Source organism: Mobula birostris, chromosome 1 (genome assembly GCF_030028105.1).
Source record: "Mobula birostris isolate sMobBir1 chromosome 1, sMobBir1.hap1, whole genome shotgun sequence".
Taxonomy (NCBI): domain Eukaryota; kingdom Metazoa; phylum Chordata; class Chondrichthyes; order Myliobatiformes; family Myliobatidae; genus Mobula; species Mobula birostris.
Window position 1 is genome coordinate 50551964 of NC_092370.1, and position 22897 is coordinate 50574860.

Below are 22897 nucleotides of genomic sequence, written 5' to 3' on the forward strand. Positions count from 1 at the left end.
AGTTGGCACAGCTTATTTTACTCTCTCTAACTTATATGGGGATAGGCCTATTGTACTTGATGACTGATCACATGAAGATTGTCCATAACCCAACTTTAGAAGGCTATTGATCTTCTTTTCACATTGTTCCCAGGGATTTCAGATTTAACTGCCAGTATTAACTGCAGTGACTCACTGAATTTGCAATGCTTCCCTGGCCCCTGCAGAAAGAAAACTGTCTAATTTTATAACCTCTCCATTGTGGCACTGGAAAACTGTGGAGACTTCTCTCTCACATTGTCCATTCTTGAGAGTCTCCCAGATCAAAATGAATTCCAAACAATTACAAAGCAGTTTCCCACAAAATGTACTTGGCTGATTTTAAATAGTGTGCACGAGAATTAGGTGATATTTGACACCTCTGACTCTGGACGGCATTAAGCCAATGAATACCATAGTTAATGGTGGCTGAGCAACCAAAAATGTGAGTGAGTAGGCAGCATAAAACTGGACTGCTGCCTACATTGGAAATAATTGCCTGTATCATTTACACTTTCCTGTCCTTAATCATTTGTGGTAGCTTTCCAATAAGCCTCCTTGATATTTATCACATTTAAAATGTATTTTGTTTTAACTGATCCTGATTAATCTACTCGAGAATGGCCAGAGATATTAAAATTGGATGATATCCCAGAAAGTCGCAAAGAAATTTTTGTTTTCAGGTGGATTGTTTTTAAAATGATCATTGAAGTATTAGAGAGAGAATGCAGAGGAAGGGAATGAGAAGGACTCCGAAATACTTCCTAACACTGCTCCTGTATCTAGTGAAGTATACTTCAGTATGTCATGTAACCGCATTACCAGTAGCTGTCCCAAGTATGAAATAGAAGAAAGCTTGCCGAACCCTTAATTTGACTGCTCTGCCAAAGCAGAATATTGGAAAGTTCTGAACGGAAACGAGCTGTGCCTTTTTGATCTGGAGGCTATATGATGTATGCAAATCACTCTCTGAACCAAAAGGTGAAGCTTGAGTGACAATAAGATAATTCAGCTGCTGAGTACTAGACAAAATACTAATGGTGAAAGCTGGAAATAATTAATAGGCTCATTAACCTCTAAAAAGAGATGGCCTAATGTTTCTGGCTTTGAGTTTTTCATCAGAATCAGACACTGGAAGAAATTTGACTTGCTTTACGGAATTGAAGCAAAGAGGAATGGAAGGAATGTAGAAGTATAGGTCCAGTCAGTAAAGCTCTTGACTGGGTTTCAATGAATTGAGGCTTTACAACAAGATAAAAACACACCACACTCACAAAGATGTTGCCTTGCAAATGACCTAAGCAGGTGCTGTTTTAAACATCTGACCAAGAAATTCTGGATTTAGTCCATAATTTTGAATTAATTTACAATTATCATTACTTAACCTTTCCACAGAACTGGAGTGTGTCTACTGCAGGGTTTTGTTCTCAGATTTAGATTGAAAACATTGTTTTATAAAGCAGTACAACTGGGCTTTTTTCACCTTCAACCACTTAAGTCATCAAAACTACTGGGTGGGTGTGGAGCCAATGAAGATAGGAGGCTGATTTGGTGAATTAGATCATAAGACATAAGAGCAGATTTATACCATTTAGCCCACTGAGTCTGCTCCACCATTCCATCATGACTGATTTATAGTATTTTCTCCCTCAACCCCATTTTCCTGTTTTCTCACCATAACTTTTGATGCTCTTACTGATCAACTTCTGCTTTAAATATATCCAATCACTTGACCTCCACAGCCATCTGTGGCAATGAATTCCACTGACTCACCACCTTCTCGATAAACAAATCCCTCCTCATGTCTGTTCTAAAGGTGTGCTATTCTATAGTCAAGTGTTCAAGGGTCCTTTGGTTTTTGACCCTCCACTGAAGATCCATGTGAAGGAGAAATTTTCTGTTTGTGCAGCAGGAGAGCATATCCCTTTCCCACTTGAACCTTCTGTTGCTTTCCCCTACAGAGGACGGGTCAAAAGCTGCTTTAACTCTCCTCGTATTTATCCCATTCCTTTTGCAGATTATGTGGATTCCTTGCAAAGTGATGATGATGATGATGATGACTAAGGATTGGCTTCATCCAAATGATTTATCAGATACATAGATGGCCACAGCACTTTATTTTATGATGGCCTCTGTAATAATTATCCAGCAAATCCAGCCAATGTGTTCACAGTCTAGAAAACAATAAACGGTGTTGTGTCAAACAGGGTTTAAAATCTCCAACAATGACTTGTTAACTACCATTCAGCTGGTCACTGTTAGAAAAGGGTATTAGGTCAAAAGCTAGTACCAAACTGCAATGAATGTTCCAAAAGGTACTAACAATTGTTTTTAAGTAAGATCTGCTTGGTGTCATATAAATTATCATAATCTTTCTTTTTCAATCTTTTTATTAATTTCAAAATATAGAGACAAAACATAGCAATAATACAGATAGTAGGAGATATATTGTTACACTTAAAAAAAGTAATTGTAAAATCAAATAGTGTAAATTAACAAAGCTCCCAATCGTGTAGAACTAACAACGGATAATACAAAGCAAAAAAAAAACTGGAAAAAAAATCATGAAAAAGAAAAAAAAACAAAGCAAAAAAAAACAAACCTCATCCCCAAAGAAAAACAAAATTAATCAACTAAACTAAAAGACTTGGGCAAAACTAACAACTTAAAAATGGAAAAGAAGAAAACCTTAGTGTCGACGACTCCATTCCCCTCCAACAAATAAATTATCATAATCAAGATGGCAAGTTGCACTAAATATGTACCAGACTGAATTTCACCTTATGACCCTGTTTTGGTCACTACAGAGAAACTTTTGTAATGAAGCACCCCCTCATAAGTTACCTCCATTAGATCTTTAAGCAACAGTACTTTTCTTCGTGTTTAATTCCACTGGAATATTTCATAAACATGTGATAAAAATGATGTTAGTTACGAGAATGGACTCTACTCATGTATAAACTGAAGGCTGAGAGGTGGTGTAACTAAGGAGACACTCTATGGACTGACCGGCCTCCTGTGCTATCAATTTATATGATTGTCAAATGATTTAAAAATAAGTCAAGAAGTATGAAATGAGCAACTGTTAACCTGCAACTTTTAAAATACATTGTGGTAGTTGATATTATATCAAGTATGAAAACAAAATAAAAATCAAAGCCATTTACACATTTTTCTGTGTTATCCAGGTTCTGGTATGAGAATCCAGGGGTGTTTACCCCATCTCAATTAACACAGCTGAAGCAAAGTTCTCTAGCAAGGGTGCTATGTGACAATGGTGATGATATTCAGCAAGTCCAGCCGGATGTTTTTACAAAAGCAGATTACCCTCAAGGATACGTGAATTGTGATGAAATCCCCAAAATAGATTTACGGGTGTGGCAAGACTGTTGTGAAGGTCAGTTCAGTCCATCACAAATTAAAGTGACTTGCACTGATAGTAGCTTGTATTTCTTTCCAATTAATGTTAGATTTTCTTTATTGTGTCAGACAGGAAGTAAGAAAAGCCCAGTATTCCCCCTCTCAGTAACAGAGGTTTGCATACAATTGAAAGTATTTTTAAGTAAAGTAGATTTACACTGAGCAATTTTTAATAGTAGTAATTATTCTTAAACATAAATCTAATTGGCATTGCTGCGGTTGGAGTTGTTAACTTCATAAAATGATTTCCTAAATCAACTTCAAGATGGATAATGTGACTCAAAATCAATTTTGATTGTCTCTCACCTGAAGAGTTTAGTGTAAAAAATGCTTCTGTTTCATTTTTGTGCATTTTTTTCGAAGAAGGGTTACATTTTAAAGGAACTTTATACATTACATCAACTTTTAGGATAAGCACATTACTTCACCAGTACAAGTGTGTTTATATTTCAAATGCATTTCATTTACCACAAAGCATTTGGAAACACAACAGGTAATGAAAAGCAAATTAAATATTTTATTTCACATTGAGGTAACATTAACTATTTTCTTAATTACTTTCACAATTGTATCAGCTATGCACTGATAGTTTTTCAGAACTAGATCTCTATGCAAACAAGGCCAGTGTGGATAATACTATGCCACAGTTTGCATTTACATGGTACTTTAATGCAGCTTAATAGTCCAAGATGTATTATAGAAGTCAGATGGACATAAGAATATTCAGACAAAAATTAACCCACTGTTTTTGTGGCTTTGTAGGGTTTTACAAATCTGACACAGGGAGGGGAGTGTGGGGAGAGGTGTGACCCTGAGGATGAGAAATTTCAAATTGTGGCAATGCTGACCCAGTAATAATTGTAGGGCAGTGATTTCAAGTCTAGGAATTATAAGCACCCGCAGTACCTGGGATGAGCTGGAGCTGATGCCGGATAATCAAGAGATCAGGTAATAGTCAAGTTCTAATGTGATAAAACCATAGAGATGTACACTGTCAGAATGAACAGGAAAGCAATTATACAGAGAGGAAAGGAAATCAATTGTTTCATTTAATTTCTGTGATTAATTTTAATAACAATTAAAATTAAAAATGCACACTTCTCTGAAGGCAGATGTGTAACATCCTCCAATGCAGGAAGAAGTCAGAAATAATAAAATCTATTTTAGGCTATCTTAATACATTAGTAAAACTGTTACAAAATACAGTAAGTTAAACAATTGAAATGCATTATCTCCACAATATAAATTTTGTCAAGACTCTTCCATGCAGATCGTTTTTCATAAAGGTGTACATTTGGTTTTAAAATACTGTCATGTACTATCATGCAATTTTGTGCTTTTTGCTTATTTGTGTGCCTTTTTATGTGACAGATGTTCCTTTATATGTTGTGTCTTTGTTCTGTCTTTTATACCGTTATGACAAAAATTCTGTATTTTATGGCTGTTGCTCCAGAGAGTGATGTTCGGCTGCCTTTCTTATTTCTTGTAAGATTGTCTTTCAGGTCTTCTATCTAATGTTCGTGATTTTCATAAGCGCATATCACTACTCATCCAGCACTTCAATCGCATCTACCACCGTGTTCGCAATTACAAGAAGAAAGGCGAGTTGGTCACAGTCATTGATTGCCATAAAACCATAATTCCATGACTATAAAACTTATGAATGGTGTTCTGGTTCAGTTCAGGATAATGTAGGGTAACATCAAGGGCATATAACAAAATATGTTCAAACTAAAGTGACAGGCATTCGGTGACAAGCTACCAGAATTTCAGAGGAGTAATTTCACTTCGGCCATCTAAAATGTTATCATTCTCTTAACCACCTGCTGTCAGAATAGGCATCAAAATTTGAAACTACTGACTTTTAAAAGATGTCTATGTACTTGTCCATAATGCTCTGGAGTGAATATATGCATAACTTTTATCTTCTTGATGATTATTAGGAGATTCCCATGCCACTGTTAATCTCTGCTATCCCACACACAGCTCTACCTATTTTACATTTACATTGATCTCCATTTGACCAATTTACTGCTCTGGCTGTAGCAGTGATGTTACTCTTGCATTTTTGTCATAGCTCAATTGTCTAGGTTGGAGCCCCCCACCCACTATCGTGCCTCACAGTGTATCTCCACACTGCTCCACGTAAGTAAGACCAAACTTTTTGGTAGGATGGTCCTGGAGCCAGAAAGTAAGATGAGTAATGGTAGGGTCTCAAATACAAACTGGGTCATGGAGTTGCACCAGAACAAGACACACCCAGCTTTGCTATAGGTCAAATTCTGTTGCTGATTTTTGAAAATATCTCAAAACTCTCAAAATGAATGAGTGAAATAATCTGAAAAGTTATTTAAAAAAAAGAATAATTACACTTATTTTGAGATGTTTCAATAATCAAGCACTAAAACGTTTTCCTTGCCTGTAACACCAGGAAATATTGGAAATGAAACCAATTAAGAATGAAGACTCTGTGATAGTTTCCCTCTAAATCGCTAATAAGATTTATATAAATAATTCAGACAAATGTAACACCTTTGTATTCAACAAAGCTAGACTCCTAACACTGTGCCTGTATTGAATCTACATCCAACTTCATTGAAGTTCCCTGTTTGTCCCTGTAATAGCATTGTTTTTCTATGCTTTCCACTAAGTCATAGCAGGAAATTAGGACACCTCTCTCATTCCACCCAGAATCTATTGCTAGATAACACACATTTTATATATTATACATAACAAATAATTAAGGAACTGCATAGGTAAAAATTCACCAGAGGCTTTAGGTAACATATGGAAACCGTTCTAGTTAGAAATTGGTACTTTTTAATCAACTATACTAATTCTTCGTTATATAAATTCCTACAGATTTGGTACCCATTATTTAATTTCATGTTAAATGCTACGAATACTTCAAAGCTTTTAATTTCATGGATGCATTTAAATATCCAATGAAGTTCAAAGACTCCATGTTAATTCTAATTTAGGAGTGGAGGTTTTTAAAATGATTGCTAAGTATTAAGTAAAGCTGTGGAGTTCACTTGACTAATTTGCACTTCCAGGTTTGCGGGAATCATTTTACCATATGCGTCAGCAACTCATAAGGCTGTCTAGCCTGATGACTTACCTTGAGGAGGCAGTAACAAAACCTGTTGTTCGAGGCGAGTTTTTTTTAAGTGATGATTGAAAAATTGTATTTCAATATTTAAGCATCTTTTTCTAAGGAGCCAAATGTGAACCTATAAAATCAATGCTATTCAAAAGCATTTGTGTTCCACTGCAGGCGCCTTTGATTTAAAAATCAAAGATCTGCTTAAATACAGAACATATTGAATGTATTTTAACTTTGAACTGCAAGTATGATTCTTTTGAAAATAATCTAAAGCCGTCCTTCACTTTCTGCTGAAATTAGTTACTTCTAATGACAGTTGTTGAGGAAACCTCTTATATATTTAGTGTTTTGTAGCAGTATGCAGAACAGATTTCTGCTTCAGAATAGTATTCTGAATTATAAAATTTTCTAAATTTTAATTCTGTTCTTTGTTCTAAGAGCTCAATGTTCATTAATAAATTACCTCAAAAAAGTAAAATTAAATTTACTTAATTTGATGTGCTTCAAAATATCCTTAATTTTTGTGCATACCTGGCACAACGGTAGCATAGCAGTTCGTGCGATACTATTACAGTTCAGGACATTTCAATTCCCTGTGCTATTCTGTAAGGAGTCTCTGAATTTCCTCCCCGTGGAATGCATGCGATTGCTCTGGGTCTTCCAGTTGCTTTCTACAGTCCAAAGATACTGGGTTAATTAATCGTTGTAAATTGTCCCATGATTAGGTTAGGGTTAATCTAGTTTGTCGGGGATTGCTGGGCAGTGAGGCTGGTGGGGCCGAAAGGTCCTACTCCATGCTGTATCACTAAATAAATATTAAAAGTTTTATGTGTAGAACTCAGAAACATCAGGCTAATGCCAAGCACTTAGAGCGATCTTCAGAGTAAATTCAGAAATTGATGATGTTGAGCCTTTTATTAAAAATAAATGGCATTTAGATTACTCTAATTCTGTTCATTACATTGCAAGAGAGCCAATTATGGCATGGCATTTCAGACAAATTAACAATAAATTGGCTAAGTTTAAAATCAACAGCAACTCACGGCTTTTTCACTAACATTCATGTCTGTCTGCAGCTGTTTGTCTTGTTGAATTCATTTCGTGTTCTTGTTTTCTTATATTGCTTTCTCTCTTGTGTGCATTGCATTGATGGAGATTACAGTATCAAATAATAATATTTTTATTCCAACTGGTTAGAAATTAAGTGAATGCACAATTTATCTTTAATATAATTAATTAAAATCAAACCAGAAATCACAGGGAATTTTCAATAGTAAGGCATCATCAACTGAAAAAGAACCAGGCCTAACACACTAGACAGATAACCTCTCATCAGAATTGGGAGATGTTAGAAATGTACCAAGTTTAAAGCAAATGGGAAATTGGGAATGGAATGGGAAGAAGGGAAGACCTCTGATGACGTGGAAGGCAAACAAGATTAAATGAAAAATGTGATGATGGTACAGGTCAATGGGGAATAATAATGGGCTATTTAAAGAAAGAAGAATACAACCTAAAAGAATTTTATATGCCTTCTATAAAGGAATCCATTCTAATATAGAACGGTAGTTAATAATGGTAGTTAGAAACAACTACAATGTCCAGCAAAAGTAACTTTAGAATGATATCACATGACACACTTTCTAATGTTACTGATATCACGTGGCACACTTCCCACCGTTACTGATATCACACACCACACATTCCACTGTTACCGATATCGCACAGCACACTGTCCAACGTTACCGATATCGCACACCATACATTCCACCGTTACCGATACCGCACAGCACACTGTTTACCATTACTGATATCGCACGGCACACTTCCCACCGTTACCGATATCGCACAGCACACTGTCCACCGTTACCGATATCGCAAGGCACACTTTCCACCATTACCGATATCCCACGCCACACTTTCTATCGTTACTGATATAGCATGGCACACTTTCCAACGTTACCGATATCGCACGCCACACTGTCCAACGTTACCGATATCACACAGCACACTCTCCACCGTTACCGATATCGCACAGCACACTGTCCAATGTTACTGATATCGCACAGCACACTTTCTATCACTATCAAAATCGCACAGTGCACATTCCACCATTACTGATATCGCAAGGTACACTTTCCACCATTACCGATATCCCATGCCACACTTTCTATCATTACTGATATCGCACGGCACACTTTCCATCGTTAGCGATATCTCACGCCACACTTTCCACTGTTACCGATATCACACGGCACACTTTCTATCATTACGGATATCACATGGCACAATTTCCAACATTACCGATATCGCACGCCACACATTCCACCGTTACCAATATCGCACAGCACACTGTCCAACGTTACCGATGTCGCACAGCACACTCTCCACCGTTACCAATATCGCACAGCACACTGTCCAATGTTACCGATATCGCACAGCACACTTTCTATCACTATCAAAATCGCACAGTGCACATTCCACCATTACCGATATCGCAAGGCACACTTTTTATCGTTACTGATATCCCACGCCACACTTTCTATCGTTACTGATATCCCACGGCACACTTTCCAACGTTAGCGATATCTCACGGCACACTTTCCACTGTTACCGATATCACACGGCACACTTTCTATCGTTACTGATATCACACACCACATTTTCCATCGTTGCTGATATCACAGGCCACACTTTCAATTGTTACTGATATCACACAGCACACTTTCCATCGTTACCAATATCACACGGCACAATTTCCAACATTATCGATATCATACAGCACACTTTTGAACTTTACTGATATCACATGATAAACTTTCTAACATTACTGTCATAGTGAAAGTGAGTGGAGTAAACACATCACAGTTGTAGTCATTAGCAGAACTCTTATGGACAAAAACATCATGTACTTAAAATCCTTAAAAATTAAATGCAATTAGAATAAGTTCAACACTGAGGTCCCAAATTCCATGCTTCATCAAGATATTCTGAGCCTACTTTGCAGCAACCCAAAGGCAGTATCCTGCCAATTCTTGCCTTCAACTGGAAGTGAATAAACCAAATCAATGGGTTCCCCTCTGGTCAATGTTGCTGACATCAGGTAGGTATACAGCTGACTGTCTCAATTTTCCGCCAATGGAGAAAATGTGTGCATGTTGGTATTAACTTGTTGTAGTATTCACAGCAAAGCTACAGTCATACAATCTCTAACGCCATTCAACTCACAGACTCCACAAGAAGTGCAGGAATTGCAATGTATGAATAATTCACATCCATCTGATGCAATACAGATAATTGTTCCTCAACAAGATTTGGGTGTGATAATTATACTCTGCGCACCATAGGCAGTTATAGCCGCTTGCAGTAATTCCTTCTACATTTGCTCCCTCGCTCTACTAGCAAATTTTCCTGTTGGGTTTTTTGTTAGTCAGGTTGTAATTCCGGTGAATACCATGAGTGCACCCATGCCTGGGAGTATCCTGTGTTGTACTTCAGAATTGAAGCCCTGGTGCACAGATAAACTCTGTTAACAGCTATCATATCATTACCTGATGGTTTCAATTATTTTAACCTATGAAAGGCATCAGTTCCTTATAGATTCATAGTAAAGGTCCATCGACATCAGTTCTCATGTAAGGATTTGACATCTTTAAATAGTGTTGGTTAGAGGCACATCCTGATATTGAATAGATATTCAGCCAAGAGATTAAAAGAGGGCATTAGCAGAAGTACTATGCTCCAAATTAGAAACAATTTATTGTTGCATATTGCCCGAAGTCATGATACGCTGACAACTTCACACTTTTGACAGACTTCAGCTGTGGATGCACTTGTGTTCATGTAGGTGCACCCATTGGCTTCTATTCTTCTTACCGATTAACTGAAACTTGTACTCACTCCTCAGTCATAATTTATTTAATTGTGTACAGGGAGACAAACTTGATCCCTGTCACCATACTGTTCTGAAGTCTGAGCAGAGAAATGCCATTTTTATACAGAGTTGACATGTCAATAGAAACTACAAACTAACAACCAGTTAATAAAGTAATTGTCCTTTGGTTGGTATTCACATCCTCCAATTACGTCCTTGTCTCCATATGTGAGGCAGTTCCTGTCTCTGCTGTGCAAAGGGAAACCATGTTCTTTGAGGTGGCAGCTAAATGCCTGACTGAGGAATTGGAGTAGGAGGCATGGATTCAGATTTCTGGATAACTGGGACCTCTTCTGGGGCATGTGTGACCTGTACAAGAAGGGGAGGGATTGCACTTGAATACGAGGGGTTACAATATTCTTGTGGGCAGGTTTACTAGAGCTGTTGGGAGTGGTTTAAACTAAGATGGCAGGGGGAAGAGAACCAGGATGATACAGCTGAGGATGAGCCAGCAGGTTTGCAAGTAGATGACAGGTGTAACATGAATGTAAGGAAGGACAAGCTGATGATCAGGTACAATTGCAGACAGAGCAAAGGGTTAAGTTGTACCATAGAGGCAAAATTCAAAAGGGTGAAGAATGCAGAACTGAAGGTGCAGTATTTAAGGGATTGGGAAAATCAGGTTGGTGTCGGATCACGAGAGGGAATTTGTTGAATGCCTACAAGATGGCTTTTTAGAGCAGCTTGTGCTTGAGTATACTCAAGGAAAGGCTATCTTATAGTGGATGTTATGTAATAATCCTGATCTTATTAGGGAGCTTAATGTAAAGGAACCCTTAGGAGGCAGTGATCATAATATGATTGAATTCATATTGCAATTTGAAGGGGAGAAGCATAATGAGCATTTATCAGGATCACAATGGAATATAGGGAATTACAGAGGCATGAGAGAGGAGCTTGCCCTGGTGGATTGGAGGAGGGTATTGGCGGGGATGACGGCAGAGCAGAAATGGCTGAAGTTTCTAGGGATAGTTCACAAGGCACAGGACTGATATGTGCCACAAAGGAAGAAGTTCTCAAATGGCAGGGGTAGGCAACCGTGGCTGACAATGGAGTTAAGCACTGCATAAAAGCCAAGGAAAGGGCATATAATGTAACAGAAGTGAGTGGGAAGTTGAATGATTGGGAAGCTTTTAAAATCCAACAAAAGGCAACTAAAAAGCTATAAGAAGGGAAAAGATGGACCTCAAGAGTGGCGTTCTCAGGATTGCCACCAGTGCTACATGACAGTGATGGTAAGAATTGGAGGAGATGGCAGTTGAATGTGTGGCTGAGGAGTTGGTGAGGGAGCAGGATTTTAGATTTTTGGATCATTGGGATCTCTTCTGGGGAAGGTGGGACCTGTACAAATTGGATGGGTTGCACCTGAACTCAAGGGGGAGAAATATCCTTGCAGGTAGGTTTGCTAGCATGGTTCAGGAGGGTTTAAACTAAGTTGCGAGGGGGATGGGACCCAGAGCAATAGAGCAGTGAAAGAAGTGCATGGAGTAAAGACAGATCTAACATATAGAGAGGCTTTGAGGAAAGACAAGCAGAATAGACGGTGTAAAGACAGTAAGGTAGAAGGGCTGAAATGTTTGTACCTCAATGCAAGAAGCATCAGGAACAAAGGTGATGAACTGAGAGCTTGGATACATACATGGAATTATGATGTAGTGGCCATTACAGAGACTTGTCTGGCACCAAGGCAGGAATGGATTCTCAATATTCCTGGATTTCAGTGCTTTAAAAGGGATAGAGAGGGTGGAAAAAGGGGAAGAGGGGTGGCATTACTAGTCATGAATACTATTACAGCTACAGAAAGGGTGGGTAATGTAGCAGGATCCTCTTTCAAGTCAGTATGGGTGGAAGTCAGGAACAGGAAGGGAGCAGCTACTCTATTGGGGGTATTCTATAGGCCCCTTGGTAGCAGCAGAGATACAGAGGAGCAGATTGAGAGGCAGATTTTGGAAAGGTGCAAAAAATAACAGGGTTGTTATCATGGGTGACTTTAACTTCCCTAATATTGATTGGCACCTGATTAGTTCCAAGGGTTTAGATGGGGCAGAGTTTGTTAAGTGTATCCAGGATGGATTCCTGTCACAGTATGTGGACAGGCCGACTATGGGGAATGCCATACTAGATTTAGTACCAGGTAATGAACCGGGTCAGGTCACAGATCTCTCAGTGGTTGAGCATCTGGGAGACAGTGACCACCGCTCCCTGGCCTTTAGCATTGTCATGGAAAAGGATAGAATCAGAGAGAACAGGAAAATTTTTAATTGGGGAAGGGCAAATTATGAGGCTATAAGGCTAAAACTTGCGGGTGTGAATTGGGATGATGTTTTTGCAGGGAAATGTACTATGGACATGTGGTCGATGTTTAGAGATCTCTTGCACGACGTTAGGGATAAATTTGCCCAGGTGAGGAAGATAAAGAATGGTAGGGTGAAGGAACCATGGGTGACAAGTGAGGTGGAAAATCTAGTCAGGTGGAAGAATGCAGTATACATGAGGTTTAGGAAGCAAGGATCAGATGAGTCTATTGAGGAATATAGGGAAGCAAGAAGGGAGCTTAAGAAGGGGCTGAGAAGAGCAAGAAGGGGGCATGAGAAGGCCTTGGTGAGTAGGGTAAAGGAAAACCCCAAAGCATTCTTCAATTATGTGAAGAAAAAAAGGATGACAGGAGTGAAGGTAAGACCGATTAGAGATAAAGGTGGGAAGATGTGCCTGGAGGCTGTGGAAGTGAGCGAGGTCCTCAATGAATACTTCTCTTCGGTATTTATCAATGAGAGGGAACTTGATGATAGTGAGGACAATATGAGTGAGGTTGATGTTCTGGAGCATGTTGATATTAAGGGAGAGGAGGTGCTGGAGTTGTTAAAATACATCAGGATGGATAAGTCTCCGGGGCCTGACGGAATATTCCTCAGGCTGCTCCACAAGACGAGAGAAGAGATTGCTGAGCCTCTGACTAGGATGTTCATGTCCTCGTTGTCCACAAGAATGGTACCAGAGGATTGGAGGGAGGCGAATGTTGTCCCCTTGTTCAAAAAAGGTAGTAGGGATAGGTAATTATAGACCAGTGAGCCTTATGTCTGTGGTGGGAAAGCTGTTGGAAAAGATTCTTAGAGATAGGATCTCTGGGGATTTAGAGAATCATGGTCTAATCAGGGACAGTCAGCATGGCTTTGTGAAGGGCAGATCATGTCTAACAAGCCTGATAGAGCTCTTTGAGGAGGTGACCAGGCATATAGATGAGGGTAGTGCAGTGGATGTGATCTATATGGATTTTAGTAAGGCACTTGACAAGGTTCCACACGGTAGGCTTATCCAGAAAGTCAGAAGGCATGGGATCCAGGGAAGTTTGGCCAGGTGGATTCAGAATTGGCTTGCTTGCAGAAGGCAGAGGGTGGTGGTGGAGGGAGTACATTCAGATTGGAGGATTGTGACTAATGGTGTCCCACAAGGATCTGTTCTGGGACCTCTACTTTTCGTGATTTTTATTAACGACCTGGATGTGGGGGTAGAAGGGTGGGTTGGCAAGCTTGCAGACGACACAAAGGTTGGTGGTGTTGTAGATAGTGTAGAGGATTGTCGACGATTGCAGAGAGACATTGATAGGTTGCAGAAATGGGCTGAGAAGTGGCAGATGGAGTTCAATCGGAGAAGTGTGAGGTGGTATACTTTGGAAGGACAAACTCCAAGGCAGAGTACAAAGTAAATGGCAGGATACTTGGTAGTGTGGAGAAACAGAAGGATCTGGGGGTACATGTCCACAGATCCCTGAAAGTTGCCTCACAGGTGGATAGGGTAGTTATGCAAGCTTATGGGGTGTTAGCTTTCATAAGTCGAGGAATAGAGTTTAAGAGTCGCGATGTAATGATGCAGCTCTATAAAACTCTGGTTAGGCCACACTTGGAGTACTGTGTCCAGTTCTGGTCCCCTCACTATAGGAAGGATGTGGAAGCATTGGAAAGGGTACAGAGGAGATTTACCAGGATGCTGCCTGGTTTAGAAAGTATGCATTATGATCAGAGATTAAGGGAGCTAGGGCTTTACTCTTTGGAGAGAAGGAGGATGAGAGGAGACATGATAGAGGTGTACAAGATGATAAGAGGAATAGATAGAGTGGATAGCCAGCACCTCTTCCCCAGGGCACCACTGCTCAATACAAGAGGACATGGCTTTAAGGTAAGGGGTGGGAAGTTCAAGGGGGATATTAGAGAAAAGTTTTTCACTCAGAGAGTGGTTCGTGCGTGGAATGCACTGCCTGAGTCAGTGGTGGAGGCAGATTCACTAGTGAAGTTTAAGAGACTACTATACAGGTATATGGAGGAATTTAAGGTGGGGGCTTATATGGGAGGCAGCGTTTGAGGGTCGGCACAACATTGTGGGCCAAAGGGCCTGTACTGTGCTGTACTATTCTATGTTCTATGTTCTATTAAACTAGCCAATAGCATAAAGCAGGATACCAAAAGTTTTTTTCAATTATGTGAAAAAGCAAAAGGGACATGAGAGTTGATATTGGACCACTGGAAAATGATGCTGGTGAGGTAGTAATGGGGGACAAAGAAATTGCAGATGAACTTAATGGGTACTTTGCATGTGTCTTCACTGTGGAAGACACTTGCAAAGTGCCAGATGTCTGTGAGTGTCAGGGAGCAGCAGTGAGTGCCATTGCTTTTACAAAGGAAAATGTGTAAGGCAAACTCAAAGGTCTTAAGGTGGATAAGTCACCTGGGCCAGATGGACTACATCCCAGAGTCCTGAGAGAGGTCAGCGAAGAGATATTAAATGCATTGGTCATGATCTTTCAAGAATCTGGCATGGTCACAGAGGACTGGAAGATTGCAAATGTCACTCCACTTTTTAAGACAGGAAAAAGAAAGGAAATTATAGGCTAGTTAGCCTAACCTCTGTGGTTAGGAAAATGTTGGAGCCTATTATTTGGGGTGTGGTTTCCAGGTACTTGGAGACTAATGACAAAATAAGTCAAAGTCAACATGATTTCTGTAAAGGGAAATCTTGCCTGATAGATCTTTTAGTATTTTTCAAGGAAGTAACGAGCAGGGTGAACAAAGGAGAGACAGTGGCTGTCATTTACTTGGATTTTCAGAAGGTATTTGATAAGGTGCCACACATGAGGCGGCTTAACAAGATAAAATCCTACGGTGTTACAGGAAAGCTATTGGCATGGATAATGGAATGGCAACATTGACAGAAAGTGGCGAATAGGAATAATGGGGGCCTTTTTTGGATGGCTGCCAGTGACAAGTGATGTTCCTCAGGGGTCAGTTTGGGACCGCTACTTTTCGAATTGTTTGTCAATGATTTCCATAATGGAATTGATGGGTTTGTGGATGATACAAAGACAGGTGGAGGGGTAGGTAGTGCCGAGGAACCAATGTAACTGCAGCAGGACTTAGACAAATTGGAACAATGGGCAGAAAACTGACAGATGGAATACAGTGTTGGGAAATGTATGATAATGCATTTTCGTAAAAGGACAATAGTGTGGATTATTATCTACATGGGGAGAAGGTTCAAACCTCAGAGGTACAGAGGGACTTGGAAGTCCTTGTGCAAGATTTCCCTAAGGTTAATTTACAGGTTGAGTCTGTGGTAAACATAGAACATAGAATAGTAGAATAGTACAGCACAGTACAGGCCCTGATGATGTGTTGTCATTGGAGAGAGTTCAGAGAATTTTCACACAGATGATTCCAGGAATGAAGGGGTTAACATATGAGGAGCGTTTGGCAGACTTGGACCTGTACACACTGGAATTTTGAAGAATGCGGGTTGGTGGGGGTGGGGGGCAGAGGGAATCTCATTGAATCCTACCAGATGTTGAAAGGACTAGATAGGGCAGATTTGGAAAGAATGTTTCCTCTGGTGGGGGTATCCGGAGCTAGAGGGCATTGCTTCAAAATTGAGGGGAGACTCTTTAGAACAGAGGTAAGGAGGAATTTTTTTTAGCCAGAGAGTAATAAATCTGTGGAATGCTCTGCCACAGACTGTGGTGGGGGCCAAATCCGTAGGTACACTTAAGTCGGAAGTTGATAGTTTCCTGATCAGGGTATCAAAGGATATGGCGAGGAGGTAGGCGTATGGGGTTGAGTGAGATCTGGGATCAACCATGATGGAATGGTGGAGCAGCCACAATGGGCTGAATGGCCTAATACTGCTCCTATGTTTTATGGTCTTAATGTCTTATTTTGTGGCTGAACAGCAATATGTTTTACAATTTGATTTCACATTTTCTTCATTATGAAACAAATATACTTGGAAGCCAATAGACCAGCGTGAACTGATCTTTGAACAACACTAGTAATGAATAATTTAGAATTTTTAGAAAGATCAAAGATAAATGCAGAGATATGTTATTACTGAAAGTAAAAAAAAACGTAAAATTGTGCAGCTCGTACAATCTTCTATTAATGGAGAAATGAACACATGTGTGTGTGTGCTTTAAAATTATCTTTTTGCACAGATTGTAGAACAAGAGGACATTTTAATGCACTTTCACAACAGTTCCGCAACAAACGTTCTGTGGAATTCAGCTATCCGGGAGATAGGCATTCAAAGGATGCTTCACTTTTGTCAAACAATCAACAAGGGAGGTATGAGTTTGCGGTGGCAGTTTTGAAGATGTGATTTGATGACTTGAATTAAAACAATGAATTCACTGCAATGTAATTTGCTAATTGAGAACATAATAGTAAATTACTGCAAGGCAAAGACAGATTCATGCATGTAAAGCAATAGATCTAACTCTGCAGCACAATTATGAACAAAACAAAAATAGGCCTAAATAGGAATGAAATTGTGTTCTGTCATTGATAAAAGGTCCATTTGACATGACGCCATAAGTTACTTTGTGTTAAATTATGGGCATGATGCCCCACAGATGAACGGTAGTAGAATATTTCTGTTGGGTATAAAGCTGAAGACGTTAATGCAACCTTGCGTTGGTGTAATGGGGACTATATGAGGTAAAGAATTTGCCATGTGAAAGGCGATGAAGAATTCAGGCAAATGTCAGGAAGGTTAACAAATTCATGGAAAAATATAAATCAACTATTTTGAATTGTTTTGAAGTACTGAGGTAAGTGACCTTAGACAACACTGTTTCTAATTTATGTTGATAACAACTTAATGAAACACAAAATGGCCAAATTTGGAAATTATACTTAACAAGGAATTATTGGTTTAGAGGAGTCAACCTCAGAAATGACACCGAGTGAAATAATAGGTCCAAGTTGTCTGAGAGTAGTAGGTGACCTTAATACAAGCAAATGTTCAAATAGTCACATAAGAAGAAAAATGATTAAAGCATATACTCCTGAGTCACAATAAAAGGCTACGAATAATGTTGAAAGAATCTTAGCAGAATTGAATCCAGCATGTTCAACTAGTAAAATGCAACATAAAGCCAATGGCATAATTACTGCAGCCCAGAGGAAGCCATAATCAAAATTTATTTTTCCCTTCTTTTTAATCTTCTCCACCTGATATATTCTTTGCCTCATATTTGAAACGCCTATGCTATCAGCAGTAATCAATGTTCCTTCTAAGGTGTGCGCATGTGCGCACATACACATCTTTTGCTGCTAGTGCACAAAGGAATTTAAACCGTGCACAAAAGCTATTCCATTGGTGAAGTTGCGAGTGGGAAGAAGTGGAGTGATATTTGGAAACTTGACTTTTTAAAGCATTATTTAGTAAGCAAATCACATATGGGCGGTATGCAAAAGTTCTTAGGTTCCTGTTAACAGGGTTTTGCTAGCTTGTAAAAATGAATATCTCTATATATAAAATTCAGTGTGCACATGTTGTTGTCACTGGGCAAAAAAATTACATAGCACAAGATCTTTGAGCACACTAGTCATTACAAATTAGAAAGAACATTGACAGTAATTCACTATAATGTCATAATCGACCTTTAACACTTCCATAAAATTGTACCCAGATGGCAAAATACTTTATCCTAGCAGCAGCAGATGGAAATGAAAAATAAAAAGGAAAGAAGATACAGGTAAGGTTGCATCCGTGAGAAAAGAAGAAGAGTTCATGTTTCTGACAAATGATATTTCATCAGAATATTAAATGGGATGGAAGAGAATTCCATCACCAGTTCTTTATACATTGAAAACATCACCATAACACACTTCAACATTTCTCATTAATTTGAAATATTAATTCTGTTTCTGCTGAACATCCTCAACGACCATTTCTAGGCTGGGTTATTTGTTCTATATCCTTGCTGAATATAGATTCATCACAAAACCCTTAAAGCTTGTTTTCAGACATATAACTCACAAAGATTCAAAGCTCTAATCAGTGCTGATATTTTAGCTGCTTATTCCAAATGACTTTTGCAGAATGATGGCCTGCTTTAATGTCATAGTTGATGACAGCTGTTGCAAATAAAACTGTTCTGTTGAAGTGCACCTAATGCTGAGCATCACTGCCAAAACACACACCCAACAAATAGCTATTTGGCAGTCAGACTTTATTGAGTCTGTACTTAATGTAACACAAAATGTAACTGCTTCCAGCAGAGGAGAGTTTGGTGAGCAAGAAATGCAAATAAAAAATAATAAGGAATTTACCCTTTGAAATTGGTGGGTGGCAACAGAGATAAATTAAATAGTTGGTTCATGATCGACATATGAGCATTTTGTTTGAAAATACGTAGCCAACAGATGTGACAGTGCTCTAATGTATTATGCACTACTCAAAAGATCGTGCAAAGTCAAAAGACAATTTGCCTGATTATTTTGCCTCTGGAGTCAGCCCAAAGGAAATCAGGAAAGCCGGTGTCTGAGGTAGGTGGAGTGATTGAGGATGGAGGTGGGTGTTCAGATTGGGAGTCATGATAAGCAGAAATGAATCTACTTTTTTTTCTCTTGGTGACCCTCGAATCTTCGGAACTCCGTTCCTTAAACAGTAGGAAACGTGGAGGTAGATAGACATTTGAAAAGCTAAGGGTGAATGGTTACTACTGATAGATTGGATCGCACATCTGATATTACCGTCAAATCAGCAATGAATTTATTAAACAGTGAAACAGACCACAGAGAACCAGACACCTATTCTTGTTTCTAATCTGTATGTTTGTGCAGGACTTGCACTGGCCTGAGCCTGACATGAAGATATTAACGTTATAAAAGCAGTGTCTAGTAGTGCGTTGCATGTTTTTTGGACACTGCTACACACCTGCAGGTTCCTCCACACAATAACACAGGAGACATGTGGAGGACCCAGAGGAAATCTAAGGAATTCATTCAACATGAAGCATGGTCTTAATTGTCCTTAATGATTTTGATTTTAATTGAAATGGAATTGCATCACAGGCAGAATTCTGGTGCTAATTAATTCAAGTTTTAGGCACAAGTTGTTTTTTAATCAGTGCTCAGAAATCTATTATGTTGCTAATTACATGGAAGAAACATGCATGCATTTGAATTGGAGCTTCCTCTGGGGAAGGTATCATTGCCCTTTATTCTGTTAATTCCTTTGATATCCTGTATTATGTAACAAGATATCCTGTATTTACATTAAAAAACTGGGTATGTTTTAAGAATTTGCTAACATTGTATATTCAGTTTGTTTTGTTTTGACTGAAACAATTCACCTTATAAGATGAACTCTTCTTATGAATGCTAGGTACACTCAAGATTTTGGGGAGTTTGTAAACTCAACAATTTTTCCCAATAATCATGAGACCCCACAAGGTTTCAACAGTTTTGTGGCTGATGTGCAAAAGACAATCATCTCCCTACGTAACCAGGTATGCATAATAAATAACGCAAACAATAAATAGTGTTTTTTAACGAGTAAATATAGAAATGTCTTTTTCCAAATTTATAGATAAACCCGATTGTGTAATATCTTATTCTAAGAGGTAAGTAATTTGTTGTGACACACCTTAATCTAACCATTTGTTGAAAGAATAGAGTCCAGGAAATACAGCAGAAGCCAGTCAGATGTCACCATTTTCCTATAGAAGTTTTATAGTGTGGGGAGGCTAAGGCTAAAAGTTAAAATAACTCCTCCATTTTCCCAAAGTATATTTTAAAGATTAGGTTTATTTCGAGTAAACTCTTCTTGGGCTTCCAGCCAGGTACAGATACCAGTTTTAACTGACATTTCAATGACAAACTCTGCCATCTTCATCAGGGATGATGCCTAGGCATGTCTAGTCCGGTGGAATATATAACCCCGTCATCTGTCCCTCCTGATTGGTTTGTCATCGAAATGTCTGTTAAAATCAATACCTGTACCATCTGGAAGCCTGAGAAGAGACTACTCGTCATATACGCTGGGAAAGCACTAGATCTTTTCCATTAGTTTTATTGGTCACATGTACATCGAAGCATAAAGTGAAATGTGTCGTTTGTGTCAAATCAAATCAATGAGGATTGTGCCAGGCAAGCATTACCACACTTCTGGTACCAACATAGCATGCCCACAACTCACTCACCCTAACTGTACATTTTTGGAAGGTGGGAGGAAACTGGAGCACCAAGAGTCTCCCCGTGAACACATAGTCATGGGGAGAATGTACAAACTACTGACATGTAATGGCAGCAATTGAGCCACGATCTTACAGCTGGCGCTGTAAAAGCGTTACACTAATTATCTATTTGAATACCATTTAGCAGCGTTGCCTGATGAGACTTAAGAGGAAACTAGAGTCTGTTCTAAATTCAAATCTGCTAATGAAAATGATCTGCTAATTAATCCTAGCAGCCAGCTCATATGTGGCACTGGGGAAAATCAAAATATAAAAAATTGTAGTGACTAGAGAAACTTAAAAGGATGTGAGGAAGTAAAACTTAAAATAAGAACAATCGGATGCTGTTGAAATGCTAAAACTTTGCGGAAATAAAGATTCTATGTACTCCTACCTTAGCAACAGAATATGCTGTGCATCCAGGAATATTTTGGCCCTGAAGGTGGAGCAGTACTCATAAAAGCTTCACTTTCTTAGGGAGGCGAGGAAATTGTGTAACGTGTTGCAGGAGGCCGGTTAGTTACGTTGTCGGGTATATGTGTAACTGTTAGGGACGTAACCGTTGGCTTAAAAACTGCTCATTTTAAGTTATTACCAGACTGGTTGGGCTGAGCAACCTGCTAAATTATTTTGATTTCTGAGAAAGTATTCTTTTTCCAGGCAGCTACTGTTAGCCTATAATGCATTATCGTTTGACTCACAGAATTATGCAGCATGAAATCATGCTCTTTCAGCCCTTCTCATCAATGCTGACTGTGATGCTTGCCTATCCTTTCCCCGTGTAACCCTCGGGTTCTGTCGGCTGTGTAAGTCCATCTCTGGCCAAACGTGTGAGATTGAAGGTGCAAAACCTCCTGTTTGTGTGGATGCTGTGTGAGCTGTTCCCCTGTTACAAATCAGTACCACAAAATAACAGGCAGTACACCATATGCAATTAAACAATTTAGATTTATCATTCTTAATTTTACTAACGGGTTAAGTAAAACAAAAAGAAAAGGGCCTATTTTAATGAAACAGTCTAACGTGCACAAGTTGGAGCTCCTGGTTTACCTACCACTGGTCCTCCATCGATTTCCCTGGGCTTCGTCGACTTCCAGCCCCGCTCCAAGCCCACTCCTTTCTGGTGTCTACGACCTCTCCTTTCTGGCATCTTCTCTCTCCAGCTTCCGCTGAACAAAAGACCCAGAACACCTCGGTCTCAGGCATATAACAAGAAAAAACACTCCCTTATTGGAAGGCGCAAATTCCAGAGCCCCCGTTATCTCTAGCCATAACCCAAACACTGCTTCTACAGAAAGATTATTACATTAGCAGTGAGACCTTTCCCAGGGTGTTACACCTGCATTAGACCTGAATCCCTCTGTGCTTTCCCTATTTAAATGCCTTCACCATCTCCTCTGGGAGCTCATTCCAGATAACTATCACCATTTGTGTGAAAACTTACCCCTCAGATTATAATTAAATTTTCACCCCTCACATTAAACCTATGTGTCTTAGTTCTAGATTTCCCTAACTGATTATCTGTCTTAACCATGAATTATCATTATTTCATCAACCTCCATGAAGTCACCTCCCAGCCTCCAATTGAGAGTAAATCCTGCCTTTTAGTTGCAGCTTTTCATTCCAGGCAACCTCTCTGTATTCTCTCTATTACTACCTCTAATACTAATGTGGTCACTAAAGCTGAACACAGTTCTGCAAGTGTAAACTAACCAATGTTCTGTACAGATACAACATAATGTCCTAACTCTAATACTCCAATGCCTCATTTTATGAAGATAAGCAAATCAGTTGTCTTCTTCACCACTCTAGTTATCTGCATAATCCTGCTTATGGACTTGCATATCAACACTCCTGAGATCCTTACCCTGCACTCTCTTTATCCTACTTGAGATTGACTTCACAGTTTGTACAA

General features: G+C 39.2%; 1 protein-coding gene across 4 annotated transcripts in view; it reads left to right on the forward strand.

The window, feature by feature from the left end:
- The window catches only part of LOC140196191 (peroxidasin homolog), a 569369-nt gene that overhangs the window by 526633 nt on the left and 19839 nt on the right, over nucleotides 1-22897 (forward strand). For 2 of the 4 annotated variants that reach the window (XM_072254973.1, XM_072254989.1), the window contains 5 exons: nucleotides 3207-3415; nucleotides 4941-5039; nucleotides 6495-6593; nucleotides 16954-17083; nucleotides 20133-20256. In XM_072254973.1, coding sequence (XP_072111074.1) covers nucleotides 3207-3415; nucleotides 4941-5039; nucleotides 6495-6593; nucleotides 16954-17083; nucleotides 20133-20256 — 661 coding nt within the window. Of the gene's footprint in view, nucleotides 1-3206; nucleotides 3416-4200; nucleotides 4283-4940; nucleotides 5040-6494; nucleotides 6594-16953; nucleotides 17084-20132; nucleotides 20257-22897 lie in introns of those variants that run through there. The other 2 variants (XM_072254982.1, XM_072254999.1) reach the window with 2 other exon arrangements.